The sequence below is a fragment of the Diabrotica virgifera genome, chromosome 5, assembly GCF_917563875.1.
Source record: "Diabrotica virgifera virgifera chromosome 5, PGI_DIABVI_V3a".
Classification (NCBI taxonomy): Eukaryota; Metazoa; Arthropoda; class Insecta; order Coleoptera; family Chrysomelidae; genus Diabrotica; species Diabrotica virgifera.
Genome location: NC_065447.1, coordinates 35476363 through 35498904, shown reverse-complemented (window position 1 = coordinate 35498904; position 22542 = coordinate 35476363). Strand labels below are relative to the sequence as shown.

The 22542-nt window shown below is 32.2% G+C and overlaps 1 protein-coding gene across 1 annotated transcript in view; it reads left to right on the top strand.

Moving 5' to 3' along the window:
• The window catches only part of LOC126885677 (uncharacterized), a 220355-nt gene that overhangs the window by 185620 nt on the left and 12193 nt on the right, over positions 1–22542 (top strand). The window contains exons 2-4 of the mRNA XM_050652372.1: positions 4153–4645; positions 11307–11619; positions 14814–15088. Coding sequence (XP_050508329.1) covers positions 4153–4645; positions 11307–11619; positions 14814–15088 — 1081 coding nt within the window. The remainder of the gene's footprint in view (positions 1–4152; positions 4646–11306; positions 11620–14813; positions 15089–22542) is intronic.

Below are 22542 nucleotides of genomic sequence, written 5' to 3'. Positions count from 1 at the left end.
TGAATTGTACTATTTATGGTTGAAAATTGCTACGTTTGAAGAAAAAATAGTATACTTTATTCGGCAAAGAAGCGACTTTTCTTGACTTGCCCTCTATTACGCGCCTCACTTCGTTCGGCGCGTAATATCGGGCGCGTCAAGAAAAGTCATGCTTCTCCGCCTCATAAAGTAATTTACTATTACCATGAAAACCGTAGGAAAACCCGTTAGAAAAAATATTTCTTACTGCAATGGCCGACTTTTCTCACTGCATGAGAAATTGTTCGTTGTGATTGTATGTAAGTAGTGAGAGAAGTTGCACATTGTATAGCAACCATGGACGTATAAATAAAGATTATATAGCAACCATAGAAAAAATTATTTTATTAATTAATTATAGCGTGGACAAAATTATATCGGGCTTATTTTTTATAATTTTTTACGTACTTAATTACATATGAAATAATTTTTCCTCATTAAACAGATCGGTGAAGGTCGTTATTATTGTGGATCTTACACTATAGTAAAATATTTTAATATTTTGTGCCAACATTTTGCTACTTATTGAGGTATCATGGCTATTAGTCTGGGCTGATTATCGGAGAATAGGCCATTTTTGGGAAAAGTTATTTACCAGCAATTTTATTGCTGGAATCGAAGCTTATGATTATACAGTGAGCACGTAAAGGTTGGAATAAATTCATTTTCTCGAGAATGGACGATTTTGGAAAAAAATCCCGAAACAGGTCAATTTTTATTTTTAAATTACGACTTTTTGGCATATATATCATACTAGTGGCGTCACCCTTCTGGGCGTGATGACGTCATCGATGATTTTTTTAAATGAGAATATGGGTCGTGTCATAGCTCATTTGAAAGATAATTCAATTCTCTATTCAGTAATATAAACATTAACATAATTATTTATACAGAGTGTCCAAAACAAATTTTTTTGGATTGAATTTATTGACATAAAAAGAAGAATGTATGTAATTTATTTAATTCAAAATACATTTTACTGCTCTCAGAAAACATAAAAAAATATTTATTTGAAAAGTAATCATTGCTTTTCGCTTAAATTAAATGTTCAAATTGTCACGAGGCTGGTGGGTGGCTGCTTTAATATTGAATTTAAGCAGAAAACAATACTTATTTGCCAAATAAACATTTTTTTCCTGTTTTCGGATAGCAGTAAAATGTATTTTGAATTAAATAAATTACACACATTCTTCTTTTTATGTCAATAAATTTAATTGAAAAAAAATTTTTTGGGTACCCTGTATAAATAATTATGTTAACGTTTATATTACTGAATAAAAAATTGAATTACCTTTCAAATGAGCTATCACACGACCCCTATTCTCATTTAAAAAAATCATCGATGACGTCATCACGAACAGATGGGTGACGTCACTAGTATGATATATATGCCCAAAAGTCACAATTTAAAAATAAAAACTGACCTGTTTGGGGATTTTTTTCCAAAATCGTCCGTTCTTGAGAAAATGAATTTATTCCAACCTTTACGTGCTCACTGTATATATTAATAATATAGGTATGCAAAGTCCGCAGATAGTGTGCTACTTTTTTTATAAACAAAATGGCGCCCGAAAATCGTGTTTTTTTCAATTATTGCCCTATAACTCCGAAGATTTTAACTTTACAACAAAAATACTCGAATAAAAATTCACCGTGATTAAATTCTGCATAGAGACGTGTTTCGGATCTGCTCCGACGAAAATTTTCGTCGGAAAATGCAGATTTTCCCAACAAAATCTTTAATTTTCAAATAAAGTTTTAGATAAGTAATTATCTACCAATAATTAAGTAATTTGGTGACTTAAAAGCCTTCTTGGTTTAGATTATAGTTCCAAAAGCTGATGAAAATTAAACGAATATTTTAGCAACAATTCAATTGTTAATTAATAATTTACGGTCGCAATAATAACCAAAATAATTATGATACACTGATCAAACTTTGAAATCTTATAAAGATGAGAAGCCTATTTAACATTTTGTCGACAAAATATAAATTTTTTATTTTTTTGCATAATCTTTAAATGTTTAAAAAAATAGTTATAAACAAATTAACGTTTCTCAAAAAGTTTTTATTATATTATAATTTTAAAAAATAGCTAAAATGCGCATTTCAAATATCTTGAAATTGAATGCTTTAAAACTTTTTTGCAACCATTTGCAAAAAAGTTATGAAACATCAAAGTAAACATAAGATTGCTACGGTGTTTATATATTTTTTTAATTCTTTCAAAGCTTAGAAGTGAGTTTAAAGTACAAGCTAATTATTTACAAAAAAAATCGATTATCAGTTTAATAGTTATATTTTAATTAAAGATTATAAATATATTTTTTTGTAATTTACACGCACGAAAGTAGAATCATACAGTACTGTAGCCAAAAATTTTCACTCGGAGCGACGACCGGCCGCGCGAGACGTACATTTTTATAAATAATACATGCTGCGTGTCAGTCGCTTCGAGTGAACATTTTAGCTCCGACTCTGTATCAGGCCTACTTTTGCGCTAAAAATTACAACAAAAAGTATTTTTAATCTTTGATTAAAATATAACCATTGCACTAATTTTTGACATTCTTTGTAAGTAATTAGATTGTACCATAGACTCACTTTTAAGCTTTGAAACAATTAAAACAAATTATAAACAACGAAGAAATCGTATATTTACTTTGCTGTTTCATAACTTTTTTGCAAATGGTTGGAAAATTTTTTTAAAGCATTCATTTTCAAGACCTATGAAATACGAGTTTTAAATATTTTTTAAAATTAGAATATAATAAACAATTTCTGAGAAATGTTAATTTGTTTATAACAATTCTTTTAAAACATTTAAAGATTATGCAAAAAAATGAAAAATGTATATTTTGTCGACAAAATATTAAATAGGCATCACACCTTAACAATCTTTCTAAGTTTGATCAATGTATCATGATTATTTTGGTTGTTATTGCGACTGTAAATTGTTAATTAACAATTGAATTGTTGCTAGAATATTCGTTTTATTTTCACCGGCTTCTGAATTTATAATCTATACCAAGAAAGCTTTTATTTCACCAAGCTATATAATTATTAATAAATAATTACTGGCCCAAAAAATTTATTTTAAAATTCGAGATTTTGTTGGGAAAACCCACATTTTCCGAGGAAAATTTTGGTCGGAGCAAATCGGAAAAAACATGCGTCTATGTAGAATTAAATTGGGGTGAATTTCTATTTGAGTATTTTGGTGTAAATTTAAAATCTTCGGAGTTATAGAGCAATAATTGAAAAAAATACGATTTGTCGGCGCCATTTTGTTTATAAAAAAAGTAGCACACTATCTGCGGACTTTGCATATCTATATTAATAATATATAGGATCTTATAATTCGATTCCAGCAATAACATTGCTGGTAAATAACCTTTCTTTGTACTTTACTAATTATACCAGCGTATTATAACTATTTTTTTTTTCAAAATTTATAGATTATGCAAAAAAAGAAAAATTTTTATTTTGTCGATAAAATATTAAATAAGCATCTTATCTTTATAATCTTTATAAGTTTGATCAATGTATCATGATTATTTTAGTTATTATTGCGATCGTAAATTGTTAATTAACAATTGAATTGTTGCTAAAATATTCGTTTAATTTTCACCGGCTTCTGGAATTATAATCTATACCAAGAAAGCTTTGATGTCACTAAGTTATTTAATTATTGATTAATAATTACTTACCTAAAACTTTATTTGAAAATTAGAGTTTTTGTTAGGAAAACCCGCATTTTCCGAGGAAAATTTTCGTCGGAGCAAATCGTGAAAAACATATCTCTCTGCAGAATTTATTTGGGGTGAATTTTTATTTGGGTGTTTTTCTTGTAAAGTTAAAACCTTCGGAGTTATAGAGCAATAATTGAAAAAACTACGATTTGTCGGCGCCATTTTGTTTATAAAAAAAGTAGCACACTATCTGCGGACTTTGCATACCTATATTATTAATATATAGGATCTTATAATTCGATTCCAGCAATAAAATTGCTGGTAAATAACTTTTCCATGAATTTTGCTAATTAGCCCAGAGTATATTTAAAATATGTATTTACCGTTAATATAATTTAAGATTAATTAAGTCAGTTAAACTAATTAAAATATTATTTTCAGGTACTGCAGATAGTTGTATCAGCTCTACTGATTGCAAGTACGAAATGTCTTCAACAAGATTCAATACCAAATAAAATTTCTCCTGAAGACGTTAATTTTTTGGTAGAACCGATACCAGAAGCAAAACATGATTCACCACCACCATTTTCTTTTGTTAACACCGTCAAAGAAGTTGAGAATATGATAATATCAAATCCGAAACTTCCAAGACTAACAAGAGGCGAAATAATCGATTTGCTGGAAAATATTACAAAAGCCGATAACACTTTTACAATTCTGCAACAGGCTTCCCTGATTCCAGAAAATCATAGAGCACCTAAAGCTGTTATGAAAGTGTTGCCAATAACGCCAGATGCAGCAAATACAAATAACGTGGAAGAACTGTATACCAAACGACCTGTGACGCAAATTGTCGATTATAATCATATTGGACAAGGAAGCGATGATAGTGTTTTTATGGACTTCGATGTGCCCAAGGTGCAGTTTGATCCTGGTAAGCATATTTTAAGATTCATTTTTTGTTTATATATCCTCGTTTGTTATTTTAGTTACAATTGCTATTGTTATCATTGTTGACTCTACTGGTTTTATATCAAATTATTCCTTGAATAAACCGTCAAAATATTTTTCCAGCTTCTTTTGATTTTGCCCACTATATTATGTTTATTTCACACAGTCTACTTCTTCTTCTTCTAGTGCCGATCCCACCAATGAAGGTTGGTTATCTCTCTCTCTCTTGAACCATCACTCCTAGTGGAGTATTGGGCGCATCTGCGTTTCTTGGCCGATGGTGTAAGACGGCTGGTGGACAGCTCAGCGCGTCTTCTTGTATTTACTCTCTGGTTAATCTGCGTACCAGTTCCTTCCATTCTCCTCTGTTTCTTGTTTGGTTTTTCACTTCCCCCAACTTCAGCCGATTCTGTTGTGTTCTCTGGTTACTGTATTCTTCCAGGTAATATCTGGTCGTCCCCTCTTCTTCGAGTGCTTGTCTTGTGATGTTACTAGGATCTTTCCTTAACGTATGGCCGATCCATTTCCATTTCTTCTGTCTAATTGTTGTTATTATACTGGTTTGTTTCATTCGTTTCCATAGATCTTCATTCTTTATTTTATTAGGTCAGCAAATTTTTAGGATCTTTCTTAAGGACCTATTTACAAAAGTCTGTAGCCTCTTTGTTTTGCTTTTGTCATGCTTCCGGGTTTTTGCTCCGTAGAGTAATGCGCTTTTTACAAAAATATTGAATAAATTAATTTTAGTCTTCCTTAGAGCCTCCTTGACAACAGGTAGACCTAGAAATAGTACTATCGGGGGATGGAGGAAGACAGATTTTAATCAAAACGAAACCGTAGATTTTCTTATTTTATTAAATTAATTTTTGTTGACTCTGATATTTCACTTGTTTACCAGATTTTACTTAACGCATTGAAGGCGAATTCTCCTTCGTTATTCTTGCTTGAATGTCTTTCATGCATCCTCCTTTTCTTTCCATGATTGATCCCAAATAAGTAACTTTCTCTACTTCTGCAAAGGTTGGTTATAACCATTGCAAATTTGTCTCTACCTTCTGCTTTTCTTAAAAGAATCTGTGTGTTTAACCCGGTCCAGTTGCAAAGGTTTTCAGCCAGGATATTTTTTGTCGTCTACCAGTACCCTTTTCCCTTCGATTTCACCATTCATTATCAGCTGCAATAACTCGTACTCTAAGTATATGCCCCAAATACGCTGTCTTTCGTCTTTTAATGGTGGTCAAAAGTTCTCTGTCTCTTTTCATTCTGTGCAACACCATTTCGTTTGTAATATGAACAGTCCGTGGTATTTTCAAAAGTCTCCTAAAAAGCCACATCTCAAAAGCTTCCAGCTTTCTCATTAAGCCAACATTAACAGTCCAGACTTCGACACTGTAAAGAAGAATAGAATGAATATAACATTTTACCATCCGATATTTTCTTTCCAGATTGAGTCTTTGGTTGCTCAGAAATTTTCTCATCTTCAGAAAGGCTGCTCTGGATTGCTCTATTTTTGATCGAATTTCTGATTTCGGATTTAGATCTTCCGTAATTCACTCCTAAGTATTTCATTTTGTCCACTTGTTTAATATTTCATTTTTTATCTGGATCCTTGTAATGACCTTGCTCCTCTTACTGATAACAATATTTACAACCCAATTTACAACATGAAAATAAATGGTGAAAACCTTGAATTATCCATATCTGTCTGTCCGTCTGTGAACATATCCTCTCGGTTATTACAACAGATAAAATGGCGGAAAAGTCGAACTAGAGCTTAAACCGCAAAAAGGTGAGAAATTTGACCTCAGACTTCCTGCTCCTGAATTGCAACCGGAAGTACTGTTTTAAAGTCACCGAAATAGTCATATATTATAAACAGGCAAATATGATTTTATAAACAGGTCATTTGAAAAATAAAAAGGCCAACGTCGTAGTATAAAATTCAATAGGATCTACGACTTGGTCTGGAATAAACTGGTGTCTGATCGGCCTATGGAGGAGCGGTACGGCAAGGGATAAGGGCTTGCGGCTTGATGATACTCCTCCATAGATCCCTACCGAAGGGCGTTGACGCCTAAGAACGGTGTATATACACTAAACCAAAAAAAGTACGTAAATATAATGAAAAAAACATTGATTCAAAAACGGGGAGCATTAATTTTCGTCCAAAGTTCAGTATCATTGTTCCAATGTAAGTAGATACATTAACTAATGCTCAAAAACATTAGTTTTTATGAATTAGTACGTTCATCCAATGTACTTTCTAGTTAAGAATCAATGTATCGGTACATTGAATCAATGTATCGGTACATTGAATCGATGGATCGGTACATTGAATCAATGTATCGGTACAATAATTTTTAACTAGAAAGTACATTGAATGAATGTACTAATTCATAAAAATTAATGTCTTTGAGCATTAGTTAATGTATCTACTTACATTGGACCAACGATACTGATCATTGGATGAAAATTAATGCTCCCCGTTTTTGAATCAATGTTTTTTTCATTATATTTACGTACTTTTTTGGTTCAGTGAATGTCATCTTCATGTATATTTGTATAATAACATACAAATAGTTAATAAGTAAACAAAATGCCGACTTAATAACTACATAAATATTACAAATATAGGTTGAAGCAACGATTTTTTGCCGATTCTCAAACTAATGTTAAGTATCTATAAGTTAAAAAAAACATATATTTTTAATTACCTAACACAAACAACTTTTTATAATGTAATTTGGAAAAGAACTGAATAACTAAATATAAGAGAAATTGATTCTTCTTATAAAATATATAAAATATATAAAAAATGTATACCTGAGGTCGTGAAAATAAATACATCTACAATAACATCTCCACAAATACAACATCTCTCTGGGATTAATTATCACCACCCATACAAAAAACAAATGGTTGAATGACATTTTTCTTTGATTTCAAAAATCTAATATGATCTTCGACTTCTTACTGGGTCTTCCCGATGTAAGAATGATTACTGGAAATCTCTGATGGGATATTTTATTAGTTCGTACAAGATATCGATGTAGAACCCAAAGAATAACTGCATGTTAGCCATCTACAATTTATATTAATAATTATTATAAAAAATAAATCTAAATATTGAACATGGTTGTATTTTTGGGTATCACTTTTATTTATAGAAGTGTTTTAATTTATCCTGAAAAAAATTGCGAGATGTTGAGATGTTTATTTTTACTTTGATAGATACTACCGACTGCAAGAGTTAATAATATTTTCAATTATTTAGGGTTTAATCACCTAAAGATTTAATTTACTAACCTTTTATAAGATTATACCGTTTAGAAATATTTTCAAATGATTCCTATGTTCTTTTACCTATGTGTCGAATTAGCTTTTGAACAAATTTAGAGAGAATAAAGATTAATTAATACTGGATATGCAGGATTGAATAATGAAATAGGTACTTACATTCCGTAATGTCTTCATGGGTAATCTTTTCAAATAAAAATTTATTTGTTTTATCCTTGATATGACTTTCACACCGAAAAAAGGAGATAATTCTTTCGAAATTGCTGTCTCATCCATCAATAAGTCCATTTCCATTTCCAAATGCCACTCCCAAGTCCATATCAATCTGCAAAAGTAGAAATAGACGTACAACTTTTTTTATAGAAATCCAACAAAATAGTTTATAAATAGATAAAAATATATGTAAATACATACCTTAGAAAAATCAACCAAATCACTAGTGCCAAACACTTCAGAGTCTGCAGGGTGACTGTTTGGTAGGAGGCTGCAACTGTTGTCACGTGATATTTTTACACCAATAAAAACACTTATAGAGTTTTAAGAAATGTATCGGTTTATGTACAAGATCATTGCTACAATGAATTGATCATTGATTCAGGTATATTAAATTAATACAACGATTGCGTTACATCAAAACAATGTATCGAGTTATTAATCAAAGTGGAAAACATTGATTTTATGTTACGAAAACATTGATTCAATAAACAAGTTCGTAATTTAAAGAACACTGTACATTACTGCAACGTTTTATATTCATTAATTTAACCGCATAATCCTGATGTGTAATTTCATATATACAATGAACAAATTATTAGTATTATGAAAAAAGTCATTGGATAGATAAAAAGATTCATTCGATTAATGATTCTATTCATTATTTTTTAATGAATAGAATTACGTGGTAATAATGAATATGGTCATTACTTAATCACTACGTGTTTATAGTATTAACGAAATTTTCATTGAATCAATGTAAAAAAAGTCAATGATTGGCGTTCATTGGTACTATGTACAATATTTTTTTCAGTGTACATTGTACATATATGATTCGATGTGGCTTGGAAAGATGAAACAAATATATACCTCAGGTTTTTAATATCACTTCCGGATAAAAAGTTGTAACCAGAAGTGTCACATTATACTCGAATAAATAGTACGTGTGATATATCCATCAACATGTATTAAAAAGTTGAGCTCGAATATTTAGTTCTGGGTTTGATATGATTTCCGGTTAAAAATTTATTACAGGAAGTTGGGCAAAGTGACTCAAAATTTGCGAAATCGTGGATCAATCGACTCAAAGGTACACGAAGAGTTCAAATATCGAGTTCCGGTCACGTAGGTTGAAAATGTAGGTCTTACGAGGTCTAATTACTTGTCTGTACTTTGTTATTTGATTATTTCAGATTCATTTGATCTGATGAAAACTTCATTTGCTCTACGGTTGGATATTCATAGGCGTAACCAGGGGGTTTGGGGGTTATAACTCCACCCCCATTTGGATGAACTTTGAGCTATATACGCTTAACACCATTACTATTCCATACCCCTCAGAGACCATCAAGTAGTTGTAACCCCCCCCTTAGGATCAGCCTGGTTACCCCTCTGTGAATATTGTTTGTCTTCCTTTCACTCCTAACGATGTGAAGTTTAATATCTCGATTTATATACACTTCTGCTTTAAGTTTTGCTATAACTTATTCCAGTTTCTTTTCTTATGGTAAGCTAGCTTGTTTACCAGGACATGGTCACTGTTAAATCAATATTTGATGTTTGTGAAAGTTATGATAGCTTGGATTTGATAAGTTCTTTAGATTTCATCTTAATAAACCATTCCTTTTTTGAAAGACAGTCAGGCTCTATGTCATTAAAGGACCGCATTATTTTAAGTCTATTTCGGTCTTCATCTTCTTCTCTTTTTGTCGATGTTGCTTCCCATGTTCGCTTAATTTATTATGCTTGTTTTATTATTAATTTTTAATTATCAATTTATGATTTAATTTAGATCCATCTTAATTACTTCTACTATAGGCGCGTTTAGATGTATCCAGTAACTGGCGCCAGTCGCACTGGAACGACAGTGCTGGCATCATGTAAACGCTTTTTCCACCTACCTCTACCGAAAGTATACTTTTCCGGACCTGATTGTAGGGAGCAAAGTTGTACTTTTCCTCCCTAGGGAGGAAAATATTTTTCCTCCCTAGGGAGGAAAAGTAAAAGTGACGTCATGGTATTTCATTCATGAAATATAACTTATTGACGCCCTGTATAATACCTATGTTCTATTACGTAAGTATCTATACATTTTAACGTTTTTTTAAAAACACTGTATTTTGCAGAATGGTAAAAAACTGTAAATTGTAATTCTGATTTAACAATGTTTACATTAATAATTTGACTTATATTTGACAGTTGACAGTTATATTGTACAAACTTGTTAGTTTTAGTTCTAATAAATTTTGTTGGTTAGTTACGTAAATAAATTCAGTAAAAATGAAAAAATGACTTGTTATTTGAGGAAGGTGGAAAAACCATATGTATAACATGGGAGTAAAGTGCCTTTTCCTCCCTTGAATGATTACTGCCCTCCGCTACGCGTCGGGCAGTAAACTTCATTCTCGGGAGGAAAAGTAGCACTTTCCTCCCTTGTTATACAAATAGCTATTTTGTTCCAGTCCAGAGCTGTCTTCCAGCGCTGTCTCGAATAGAAGGCTGGTCTATTTTTCGTGCCAGTGGCACTCGTCCGCGTCCCCTCTAACCCCGTGCCAGTGGTTGTAGACACGTGTAAACACAGCGTTCCAGTCGCTGGCTCTGTCGTACCTATGGTTTCAGTGGCCGTATTAGGATTTTTAATAAGAGTGCCAGTGAGATTGGCGCCAGTTACTGGATACGTGTAAACGAACCTATCCAGCGCTGTCTTAGTCAAGCACTCGCATTCCAGTGAGACTGGCGCCAGTTACTGGATACGTGTAAACGTTACTTATTTCCCATTTTGTTCAATTGTGAAACGCCTTTTGTTCTTCTCAGATATTTCATTTCATAAATCAGATATTTCATATATCGTTTTTTTTACAATTTATGAATGTTTTGATTCATTGCATAATATACAGTGTAGGCTTCTTTATTCCCTTGTTTATTTCTTTTTCATGATAATTCATGCCAACTAAATATTTAAATGTTATACCACTTGTTATACATTTGTTTTATTTAACTTTATGTGTATTCCTGGTTTATGTTTGGATGCACCATCACCTTAGTCTTATTTTTGTTCATTTTCATTCCATTTGCTGTTAATAAATAATTTTATTTTGGTTTTTATGTATACATGATTTGTATTTTATTTTTAGTTCCAGCAAATGAAGAGTACAAGCCAATAACTGTGGAAGAAAATTTCAATGGCAATCCATTTAACGTACCTAACCCTACGTATAAAAGAAAAACAACCACATCTACTACTACAACTTCTACTACTGCTGCTACCACTTCAGATCCTACCAGACACTACTTTGTAGAACGAAAACCTCAAGGTCTTAGAAGGAAAACGACGACAACTACTGCAACAACTGTCAGCCCTTCAGTCAGCACCCACAGACAAAGAAGTAGGAAACCTATGAGACACAGAACTACTACCGCAACCACACAACGTCATCCAAATCATAGGTTTGTTTTTTTTTGACAATTTCATTTTGTTGTTAAGCTTATTTGTTCTAGCTACTATAAACAAAATCCACAATTCATTACACAAAATCCACAATATGTCACACTTTTAACTTTCTTCAGATGTTGAGGTACAAGTTAATTATATAGTGAGGGTCAAAATTATGGAGTATATTAATTTTTCGTGAATGGACAATTTTGGAGACAAAACCTTTCATTTTTAAAGTAGTGCTGGACCACTTCTTGTGTGATAAAAAAGACCACTTCTTGTGTGATAAAAAATCTCGTAAACAAATAAAACTACGTATTTTTCATTTCTTTAATACATTTTCAAGAACTATCTAATAAAATCATATTAAACCAGAACAATAGCCGTAATAAAAGTTTTAAAATAGGTGCAAAGCTGCAACAAATATTCAAAATGAATTCAGTCCATTTTCTAGAATTGGCCAGCTAGGATATATTATACGTCTATACTTGTTGTAGATCTGTCGATCTGTTAATTCCGACGTTGAAGTATTTCTTGAGAAGTAGACTGCCAGCTATCTCTCCATCTTTTTGGTGGTCTCCCCGGTGGACGTTTGCTAGCTGGTTTTCCATCTAGCCCAATTCTTGTAGTCTGTGCTCCTCCATTCTTTTTACATGATTGAATAATTCTCTTCGTCTTTGCTTACTCCATCTTACTACATCTTGCACGCCACATTGTTCCTTGATGATGTTGTTTCGTATTATATCCCTTCTTGTCTTCCCTGCTATTGCTCTTAGTGTCTTCATTTCGGCTGTTCGTAGCATCTTCTTCTTCTTTAAGTACCGTGCCCAAATTTTTAGGCGTAGGTAGCTTCCATAACAATTTGCCGATATCGTTCTCGATCTTGTGCGGCATGTAACAATTGATCTGCTGATAAGCCAGTCCATTGACGAAGGTTTCGGAGCCATGAATATTTCTTTCGACCAATTCCTCTTTTTCCGTCGATCTTTCCATTGAGTATTAACTGCAGCATCCTGTATCTGCTACCTCTCATTATATGCCCCAGATATTCAAGTTTTCTCTTTTTTATCATCTTCATTAAGTCACCTTCGCCTTGACCTACTCTGTTTAAGACTTCTCTGTTTGAAATGCGTTGAACCCAAGATATTCTGAGCATTCTACGATAGGACCACATCTCAAAGGCTTCTAATTTGTTCATCATGTTAACCTTCATGATCCAGGTTTCACATCCATATAGTAATACAGGATACACATAACATTTTAGGAACTTGATTCTTAGTTGTAAGTTCAACTGAAAGTTGCTCAGAATAGATCTAAGTTTCATAAATGCTCCTCTTGCAATTTCTATACGAGTTTTAATTTCTTCATCCGGATTTAGTGTCTCGTTTATCCAACATCCTAGGTATTTAAAATGGTTAACTTTTGTTATTGATTCATCATTGACAATTAGTTGCATAGGGCCGACGTCTTGTTTACTAACCACAAGTAACTTTGTCTTTGTTGCATTTATGTTAAGTCCGTTATTGGAGCATTCTCTAGTGACTCGATCTATAAGGAATTGAAGATCTTCGATATTTTCAGCCATGATCGCGGTGTCGTCTGCATATCTGATGTTGTTAATAGTTTCTCCCCCGATTCGAACTCCACATTGTCCTTCCAAGGCTTCATTAAAAATTATTTCTGAGTATACGTTAAACAAAGTTGGGGATAACACACAACCCTGTCTGACACCTCTTTGAATGCAAATTTTGTCTCTTTCTTTGCCGTCTACCAGAATAGAAGCTTCTTGATTCCAATATAGATGTTGTAAAAGTCTCAGATCTTTATCGTCTATTCCAATCATTTCTAGATATTCAAACAACCTATCATGTTGAACTCTATCAAACGCCTTCTCAAAATCTATAAAGCAGACGTAAATTGGTTTCTGTACTTCCCATGATCTTTGAAGTAATGTTAACATTGAGAAAAAAGCTTCCCTTGTTCCCAATCCTTCTCTGAAACCGAATTGTTTGTTTCCCATTGTCTCTTCACATTTCTGCTTGATTCTATTAAGAATTATCTTAAGAAGTAGCTTGAGAGAGTGGCTCATGAGACTAATTAGTCTAAAGTCTTTACATGATGATGTATTAGGCTTTTTTGGGAGTGGAATAAATGTAGACTCTAACCATATCTGTGGCATCATGCCAGTCTCGTATATATGGTTATAAATGTTTGTTAGTTGTGAGACATTGTCGTCATCCAGAAGTTTGAGCCAGTCTGATGGTATTTGGTCAGGGCCTGGAGATTTCCAATTTTTGCTCTGTTTGATGGCTTTCTCTACTTCCGCTTTTAAAATACTAGGACCAGTATTCATATACTTTGTGGTGTTAAGTGGTGGCCTCGTATCCAGGAAGAGCTCTTTTATATAGTTAGTCCATTCTTCCTTTTTTTCATCCAAGTCGAGAATTATTTTACCTTTGGAGTTTCTCATAAAGTGAGGAGTTCTTTTTCTCTGAGTTCGTAGCATGCTTTTGGTTTTATTGGTGTCTTCTCTTCAATTCAATTCGATTCAATACCATAGGTCATAACTGGTCTGATAAAAGTTTTATAAATTCTAAATTTGCTGTCCATTTTTATATATGGGTTATTCCAGACGACATCTCTTCAAACATCCGGACATGACTGGCGGCCTTGTTTATTAGTCCTCTTACAGCTGTCTCCACACAGCTTACAGCCTCCAGTCTCTGGCTGGGTCATGATAACGTAATAAATCTACACCTAGATATTTGAACTGGTTTAGATTTTCTATGGGTTTCCCCTCTACCACGAGCTTGCATCTAATTGGATCTTTCGCAATGATAATGCATTTTGTTTTCTGCGTGGATATGCCCTCAATCTTGCCTTGTAGAATCAACTGTAGAAGTCGGTATTTATTATTACGCATAATGTGGCCGAAATAAGCCAATTTCCTGTTCTTTGCGGAGTTAATATTTTTTTTGTTTTTTCTTCCGTCTGGAGAATAGTTATGTTAGTTGTGTGGTGTATATGTGATACTCTCAACAAACGTCGGCAGCTCCACATTTCAAATGCCTCTTATCGTTTTATGACATCTTCTGTTCTTCTGTGAGACTCCAGCTTTAGTTAGAGGATTTCTACTTTGACTTTTACTCTATGTCCTGGTAATAACTAATAACACCTATTAAAGTAATTATTCGTTTTTATTAATCAGGTACGAAGATGAACATGCAAATGAAGTTCCCACTAGTTCTAGTTCAACCATGTTTCCAAGTAATGGAATAAACATAGTTCAACCTCCTTCACTTCCACCAAAAATCATCAACGAAGATCTTTTGGGAGCTCACGATGAGAAGAAAGAAGTGTATATTGAAAAAGATGTGCCAGTATCGTTTATACCAGTAAAGGATATCGACTTGAGCGTTGGAGATGATAAAGAACAGGATGATAATGTTCCTTTAATCGTGGACTTTCCAGAAGATCTGAAAGGTAAAAGACAATTAAGTAAATATGTTTAACCACAAAAAAAACTCTTTCTTAATTTTCTTAGTTTAGGATGTACTTCTTGGGTGGTATTTTGTGTAAAGGAAACATTGCTCTCAACAAGATTTAAATAAATATAATATTATTATAATTATGAAAATGACAAAAATCAGTTCATAGTTAAAGAAGTTTTAGCTAATCACAAACATTCTAGGACTTTAAATAGATACATAAATACCGTTTAATAAATAAAAAACTGAAGTGTACAGTAAGGAAAAAACCCTTACTTTATAATATAATATGTATCCTAAAATGTATATAATTTAAACATAAGTACATAGGTCGTTAAAGAGGTGTTGTTTCTGTAATAACAAACAGAGCGAAGGTTGATAATGCAGCAAATTGATGTAGTTTGTTTGGGTAACCTTGCGAATAAGAAGCGTTACTCACGTATAATCTAATTTCAAAGTCCAAGACATAAAAAGCCCGAGGAGGGGTTAAGTAGGGATTATTATTATTAGGGGAGTGCAATTAGAACGAAAAGATACAATGTTTCGGAAAAAATCAAACAAGGTTATATTTTTCTAAAACTTTTTTTGTTAGTTTATAAATATGTTAAAGTAAAAAGTTCTACTCACAAATTTCGCCGCTAATTGTTTATTAATTTTTTAAACAATAACAATTGTTTTGTATAAATAATGTTAAGAATATGGGTGAATTCAACATTTTATTTTGATAAAAAATGTTTTTATTTTAGTTTTGATTATGCTGAACCCGAATCTGACATTACAATTTGCAAATTCAAAATGGCGGATTCAAAATGGCGGATTTTTTCCTAAAAATCCTTAAAAAGTAGTTGTAAAATCCGATTTTTTTTATAAAACGTGTTTGTTTGCATATTTATGTGGATATTTTTGAGAGGTTGCTGAACCTGAATCAAATTTTGATAATTTAAATTATAAAATGGCAGATCCAAAATGGCGAATAGCTTAAAAAATAGTTGTAAAATCATAATTTATTTACAAAATGTATTTATTTCTACATATATTTATTTTTGAGTGCTTTGATCAACGTAACTTAAATGTTAACATTATAAACTATAAAATGACGGATCCAAAATGCCGATTTTCTAAAAAGAACATAAAAAAGAATATTTTTCTAAAACATTTACTGTCTTTATTTTTAACAGGTTGTTGAATCTGAATTAAAGATTAAAAATTTAAATTTCAAAATGTCGGATCCGAAATGGCGGATATTTAAATGAAAAACAAGTAGAATCCAATCGAACAAATATGGAATTTCATTCTTAAAAAAAAGATAAACAAAAATTTTCACAATAATACATATTAAAAATTAAAATGTATTATAAAGAATATTAAAAAAAAACAAATTTTCGATTAGAAGGATATAATTACATATTGGAACATAGTTTTTAATTCCAAATAACTTTTCTTCATAAAAATTTTCGATATTGTGAAATATAAAGGTACTTTACTCTTGAGTAAAATTCCAATTTTTTGACATACCTCGTACAAAATTAACAAAATTTGATATTTGATGGTTACATCTTATGTTATATGCGATGCAGAGTATTTTATAAAGAATAACTTTTTTCGTAAAACTGATATTAAAAAAGTTATCAATAGGTTCCAAGTTACGCAGACATACTGTATAAGAGCTAAAAAAAATTTTTTGTTGAACACTTATTATTGTTGAAGCTTATTGTTAAATGTATTTTAGGTAAGTTTTACAGAAAAAGTTTTGATCACTCTGTATATACATTTTTTCAGCTGGTAATTTTCGGTTTTTGTATTACATTTCATTTTTGTTATCTTTCTTAGTTTTCTCAAACATAAATTGTTTATTTCATTTTTAAACTAAAATAATTCAGTTTTTTTTAAAGATTACATCCCAGGTTTTAAAAAATAGCAAAAAAATTGTATTAGATTTATTCAAACTTGAGTAATACCGTCTTAAAATGGTGGGAATTCTGTAAAACTATGAAGTTTTCAAAAATTACATTATTTGAGACATCGTATTATTTGAATTAAATTTTTTATATTTTTTTCAATAAAACATCGTTTAGTAAGATCATTGAGAGTAGGGTTGTGCAAATTTGAGAGTTTTATAAGTAAAATTGTATTAGTTATACATTTTTAAATCATTTTTAAACAAAATTCATGTAAGGCTCATTTTCCGCCCACACCGTACTTTTGTCCATACATTTTATTTCTTTTTATTACAACCATAAGATAGCTTATTTCATCTTCTTTCATGTCCAACTTGTAAAATTTCTTTTTATCCATTAGTTAAAGAATTACATTTAAAAACTCAACCGTGCACTTCTTCCAACGCTAGTTTACAGTGCGTCAATGTGTGTGAGAAGGGTGACTTTAGCGTTATAAATTAAAAATTACAGAAGCTAGAGATTTAATTTTAGAAAAATCTTTATATAAGGTTTTTTTTGTAAAATTTTCTGAATTTTTCAATGGTCAAGTTAGTTTTTTTCTAAAAATTATATTTTCGGAGTTATTTAAAAAAAACATCTAACTTCGCTGTTCATTTATTTAATAAAAAATGAAGCACCCACTTCGCGAGTAGAACTTTTTGATATGTTGTTTATTAAACATTTCTTAATGAAATTACAAAAAGTTTTATCTTGTTTGATTTTTTTTCGAAGTAAAAAATCTAAATGCACTCCCCTATATAGTCAGCATTGTTCGAGATGGGTGTTCGTGAAACAACATCCCCTTAAGCCCTACGCTTATGGACGTTGTATCTTTAAATAAAAGTATAGTGTAGATTCAGTGTTGTTCCTAAGTTCGAGAGTTGGCCCTTTTCCCGTCCCTTAAGGACCAACACGACAGAAGAATATTTACCTACTACTGTGAAAACTTATACTGAGAGGATCTAAATTATGGAATAAATTCATTTTCTCTAAAATGGACGATTTTAGAGAAAATCCCGAAACAGGTCGATTTTTATTTTCAAATTACAATTTTTGGCATATATTTCATACTAGTGATCCATCTGAGGGTGGGGACGTAATCGACGATTTTTTTAAATGGGAATAGGGGTCGTGTGGCACCTCATTTGAAAGGGTGTTCAATTCTCTATACAGTAATATAAACAGTAATATCATTATTTATACAGGGTGGCCAAAATAATAATTTTTGAATTAAATTAATTTACGAAAAAAGAAGAATGTATGCAATTTATTTAACTTAAAATACATTCTATCGCCGTCAGAAAATATAAAAAAAAACGTTTATTTGGCAAATAAACATTGCTTTTCGCTTAAATTGAATGTTCAAACTGCCAAGAGGTAGGTGGGAGGCTGTTTGTGATTTAATTTAAGCGAAAAGAAATGTTTATTTGTGAAATAAACATTTATACTATGTACTGACAGCCGTACAATGTATTTTGAGTTAAATAAATTACATACATTCTTCTTTTTGCGTCAATTAATTTATTAAACTTAAAGATAAAACCCATAACTAAATTAAAATTCATGGTGACGTTTCAATTATTACTTTAATCATCGTCAGAATAATAAGTTTCTTGAGCGGATGCTTTAAAATAATTTTAAAGGAACAAACAATAATTAATGAAAACGTAAAAAATGACATTGACAATCATTGGGTTAAGTCAATAATTTCAAACACGCCATGTCTTGTTGCGTGTTTAAGGGTGGCTTCAAAAGAAATATGGATAATGCCTCCTTGATGCTGAGTTCTGTTGGAGAACTTGCATGACCAATGATTGAGAAGTCCTTACGACTAATAGGGTGGTCAGAATCAGTCATACCTATGTTGGAATACCGCTGAATTTGGAACTGTTCTTGATCGTCTTCCTAAGTGAGGAGTGACACCTAAGTGTTCGCAACATCTGACATTAAAGTGACGTCGAGTCTTACCGACGTACGTAGCTGCAATTAAAAAAGCATTTCCCTCTATAGAATTAAGATTTGCTTTCACGACTTTGGAAAGGATAGGATCTCGTTTCCATGTGAAAGACATGATTCCTAGTGATCTCGCATCTAACATTATATACCAATTCAAATGTAGTAACTGTACAGCTACGTACGTCGGGAAGACTCGACGTCACTTTAATGTCAGATGTTGCGAAAACTTAGGTGTCACTCCTCACTTAGGAAGACGATCAAGAACAGTTCCAAATTCAGCGGTATTCCAACATATGACTGATTCTGACCACCCTATTAGTCGTAAGGATTTCTCAATCAATGGTCATGCAAGTTCTCCAACAGAACTGAGCATCAAGGAGGCATTATCCATATTTCTTTTGAAGCCACCCTTAAACACGCAACAAGACATGGCGTGTTTGAAATTATTGACTTAACCCAATGATTGTCAATGTCATTTTTAACGTTTTCATTAATTATTGTTTGTTCCTTTAAAATTATTTTAAAGCATCCGCTCAAGAAACTTATTATTCTGACGATGATTAAAGTAATAATTGAAACGTCACCATGAATTTCAATTAATTTAATTCAAAAATTATTTTTTTGGTCACCCTGTATAAATATTGATATTATCGTTTATATTACTGAATAGAGAATTGAACACCCTTTCAAATGAGGTACCACACGACCCCTATTCCCATTTAAAAAAATCATTGATTACGTCATCACGCTCAGATGGATGACGTCACTAGTCTGAAATATATGCCAAGCAATTGTAATTTTCAAATAAAAATCGACCTGTTTCAGTATTTTTCTCCAAAGTCGTCAATTTTAGAGAAAATGAGTTTTGTTCCATAATTTAGATCCTCTCTGTGTGTATGTAAGTGATTTAATTTATTTATGCTCAGCAACGGTGTGGATTGCGGATTTGGCCGGATTCTGACTTGGATCTACAACGACTCATCGACAAAACCAACTCGACCTGTGAACAATTTGGTATGAAAATAAACATTAAGAAAACCAAAATGTACCTCAATCTTACAATCTTACAATCGCGCAATAAACGGACACATTTTAGAATAAGTCAATAGATTTAAGTACCCGGGCTGTTAGCAACCTAAATCGATAGGAACCTAAATCCTCATTTAGAAATAAGATCGAGGGAAAATCTTTGGAAAAAAATCAAAAATCTGCTTTGTGATTCTCGAATAAAACTCGAAATTCGACTCTACGTTTATCAAAATGCTACGTCTGGTCGACTCTTCTCTATGCAGTTAGAACATGGACCCTTAAAATATCAGCCGTAAATAAATTGACGGCCTTTGAAGTGTGGATCTACCGAAGAATCCCCAAAATTTCATGGACATCGTATACCGCAAACGAAAAAATATTGCATAGAATAGGCAAGGAAAGAGAACTTTTCAACACAGTGAAAGTTAGAAAAACATCATACGTAGGCCACTTACTGTTACTGAGAAATAATAAGTACCAATATGCTCAACTTATAGTGAAAGGAAAGATCGAGGGAAAGCGTGGACTAGGAAGGAAAAGACTATCGTGGCTAGAACCATTCGACAATCGACAGGGCTAAATTTTGAACAGTTAATAAGAACGACGGAAGATAGAGAAGAGTTTGCAATTGTAGTAGCCAACCTCCATTAAGGAGAGGGCACTTTAAGAAGATGAAAACTCAACTAAAGGTTGAGCAATATTTCGTAGACTTGGAAACAAGGTCAAAACTAGGGGTCGACAAGACAAGAATTCTTGTCTTGATAACAACTTCTTGTCCTGTCTTGAAAAAAAAAATCAAGTAATTTTAAAAAATCTTTGTTTTCTTGACATCTTATATCTTGTCTTAACTCAAGAAATTTCAAGATCTTGAAATTCCTTGATTGCCCGGTTTGGTGATTCCCCGACGACCTTTTTATTGAGTTGCGTGCTAACACGGCCTCCACGGCCACTGGCTCTTGACTCCGGGGAGTCGCGATCTGCATTTGTTTCCTGACGAACGCAAAATTGATGTGCAGTTGCTCTGCCTTAAGTCATGACTTAATAATTCCGAGTTAAAAATGTGCTAAATTTGTTATTTAAAATAAAATCTAGTTTGCAATTTTATTTTCAACTGGATTAGGTAAAGCGTCGATGATACGGGGCTAGTTTACAAGCTGCTAGTCGGCGAGTTTAAAAGCTAGCGAGTGAGCGATTTAGCGAGTGTCGATGACAAACATAACTTTACACCCGCTCAGTAGCCAACTAGCTAGCAAAATGGAATCAAATCATCAAATGTTGAAATATTTGTTCTCAACATTATTTTTATAAGCCAAATGAACTTCGTCCTCTAATTCTCTCAATAAATCTTAGGAAACACCATATCTTTCAGTTTTTCTTCAGTTTCGTACATTCTTGACTGCATTAGCTAAAATAACTACGCCCGCGCGAACTAATTCCGTTGACATTTTTGCTGAAGCTACAAACACGCAGACACTCTATTGGCAACCAGTTTACTAGCAGCAATGATGACACAAGGCTAGTTAACCAGCTTACAAGCCAACACGCCAGTGAATAGCGAAAAATTAGACCGGTTTTCTATTTTGCTCGCAGCTTTTTTACAATCGGATAGTCACTAGCAGTTAGTAAAAAAATTCGATGACACAAGGCTAATAAGCTTTATAAGCTAAATACAAGCCAGTTAGTTCGCTAGCAGCTTGCAAACTCGCCCCGTGTCATCGACGCTTAAGAATCATTTTTGTTTTTTAATTTACATTTTTGTAAATCGTTTAGGCAAAAAAAGTGTTCAATAAATTTAAATATGTTATGTTAAAATAAGTTATCTTTTTCACAATAAACACGTTTTAGAGCTTTCAATATTAGTGAAGATATTTCAAGATTTCTTGTTTTCTTGACAAGAAATCTTGGTATTGACATACGATTTCTTGTCTTGTTTTGAAATCTAAAATTACTTCTTGTCTTGATCTTGTCTTGAAATCAAGACAAGATCAAGACAAGATCTTGAAATTTTCAAGAACTTGGCGATCCCTAGTCAAAATAGGTCGGTCTAGTCATCAACGAAGTCAAAACCAAATACATGCTGGATACTAAGGATTCTTACAAATAGGAAATATTATGGACTTTAAAATCAATTCCACACAAGAAACAAATCCAGAAAACGAAATTATTATACACAAAAACACTGCTAATGTCGGTCGTCACATACAGGGTGATTTATTAGTGGGGTAAAGCTCAATAGATTCGCTATATTAATAGATAGCAATAAAAGTTAATAACAAAAATTTTGAGCCACCTTTGAGCTTCACATTACAAAATTAATTAGAATGTTACACGCTATTCGATAACACAGTGGCAGACCAAACTTATGTATTTTTAAATGGAACACCCTATATTTTATTTTAAATTCGAAATTCTGTTAACTTCTCCATCACAAAAATATAAAGGTTGGTTATGTTATACATTTACAAAGTTATAACCAATTTTATATGAAAATCGTAACCAGTTCAAATCCCTGTATAAATAAAAATAA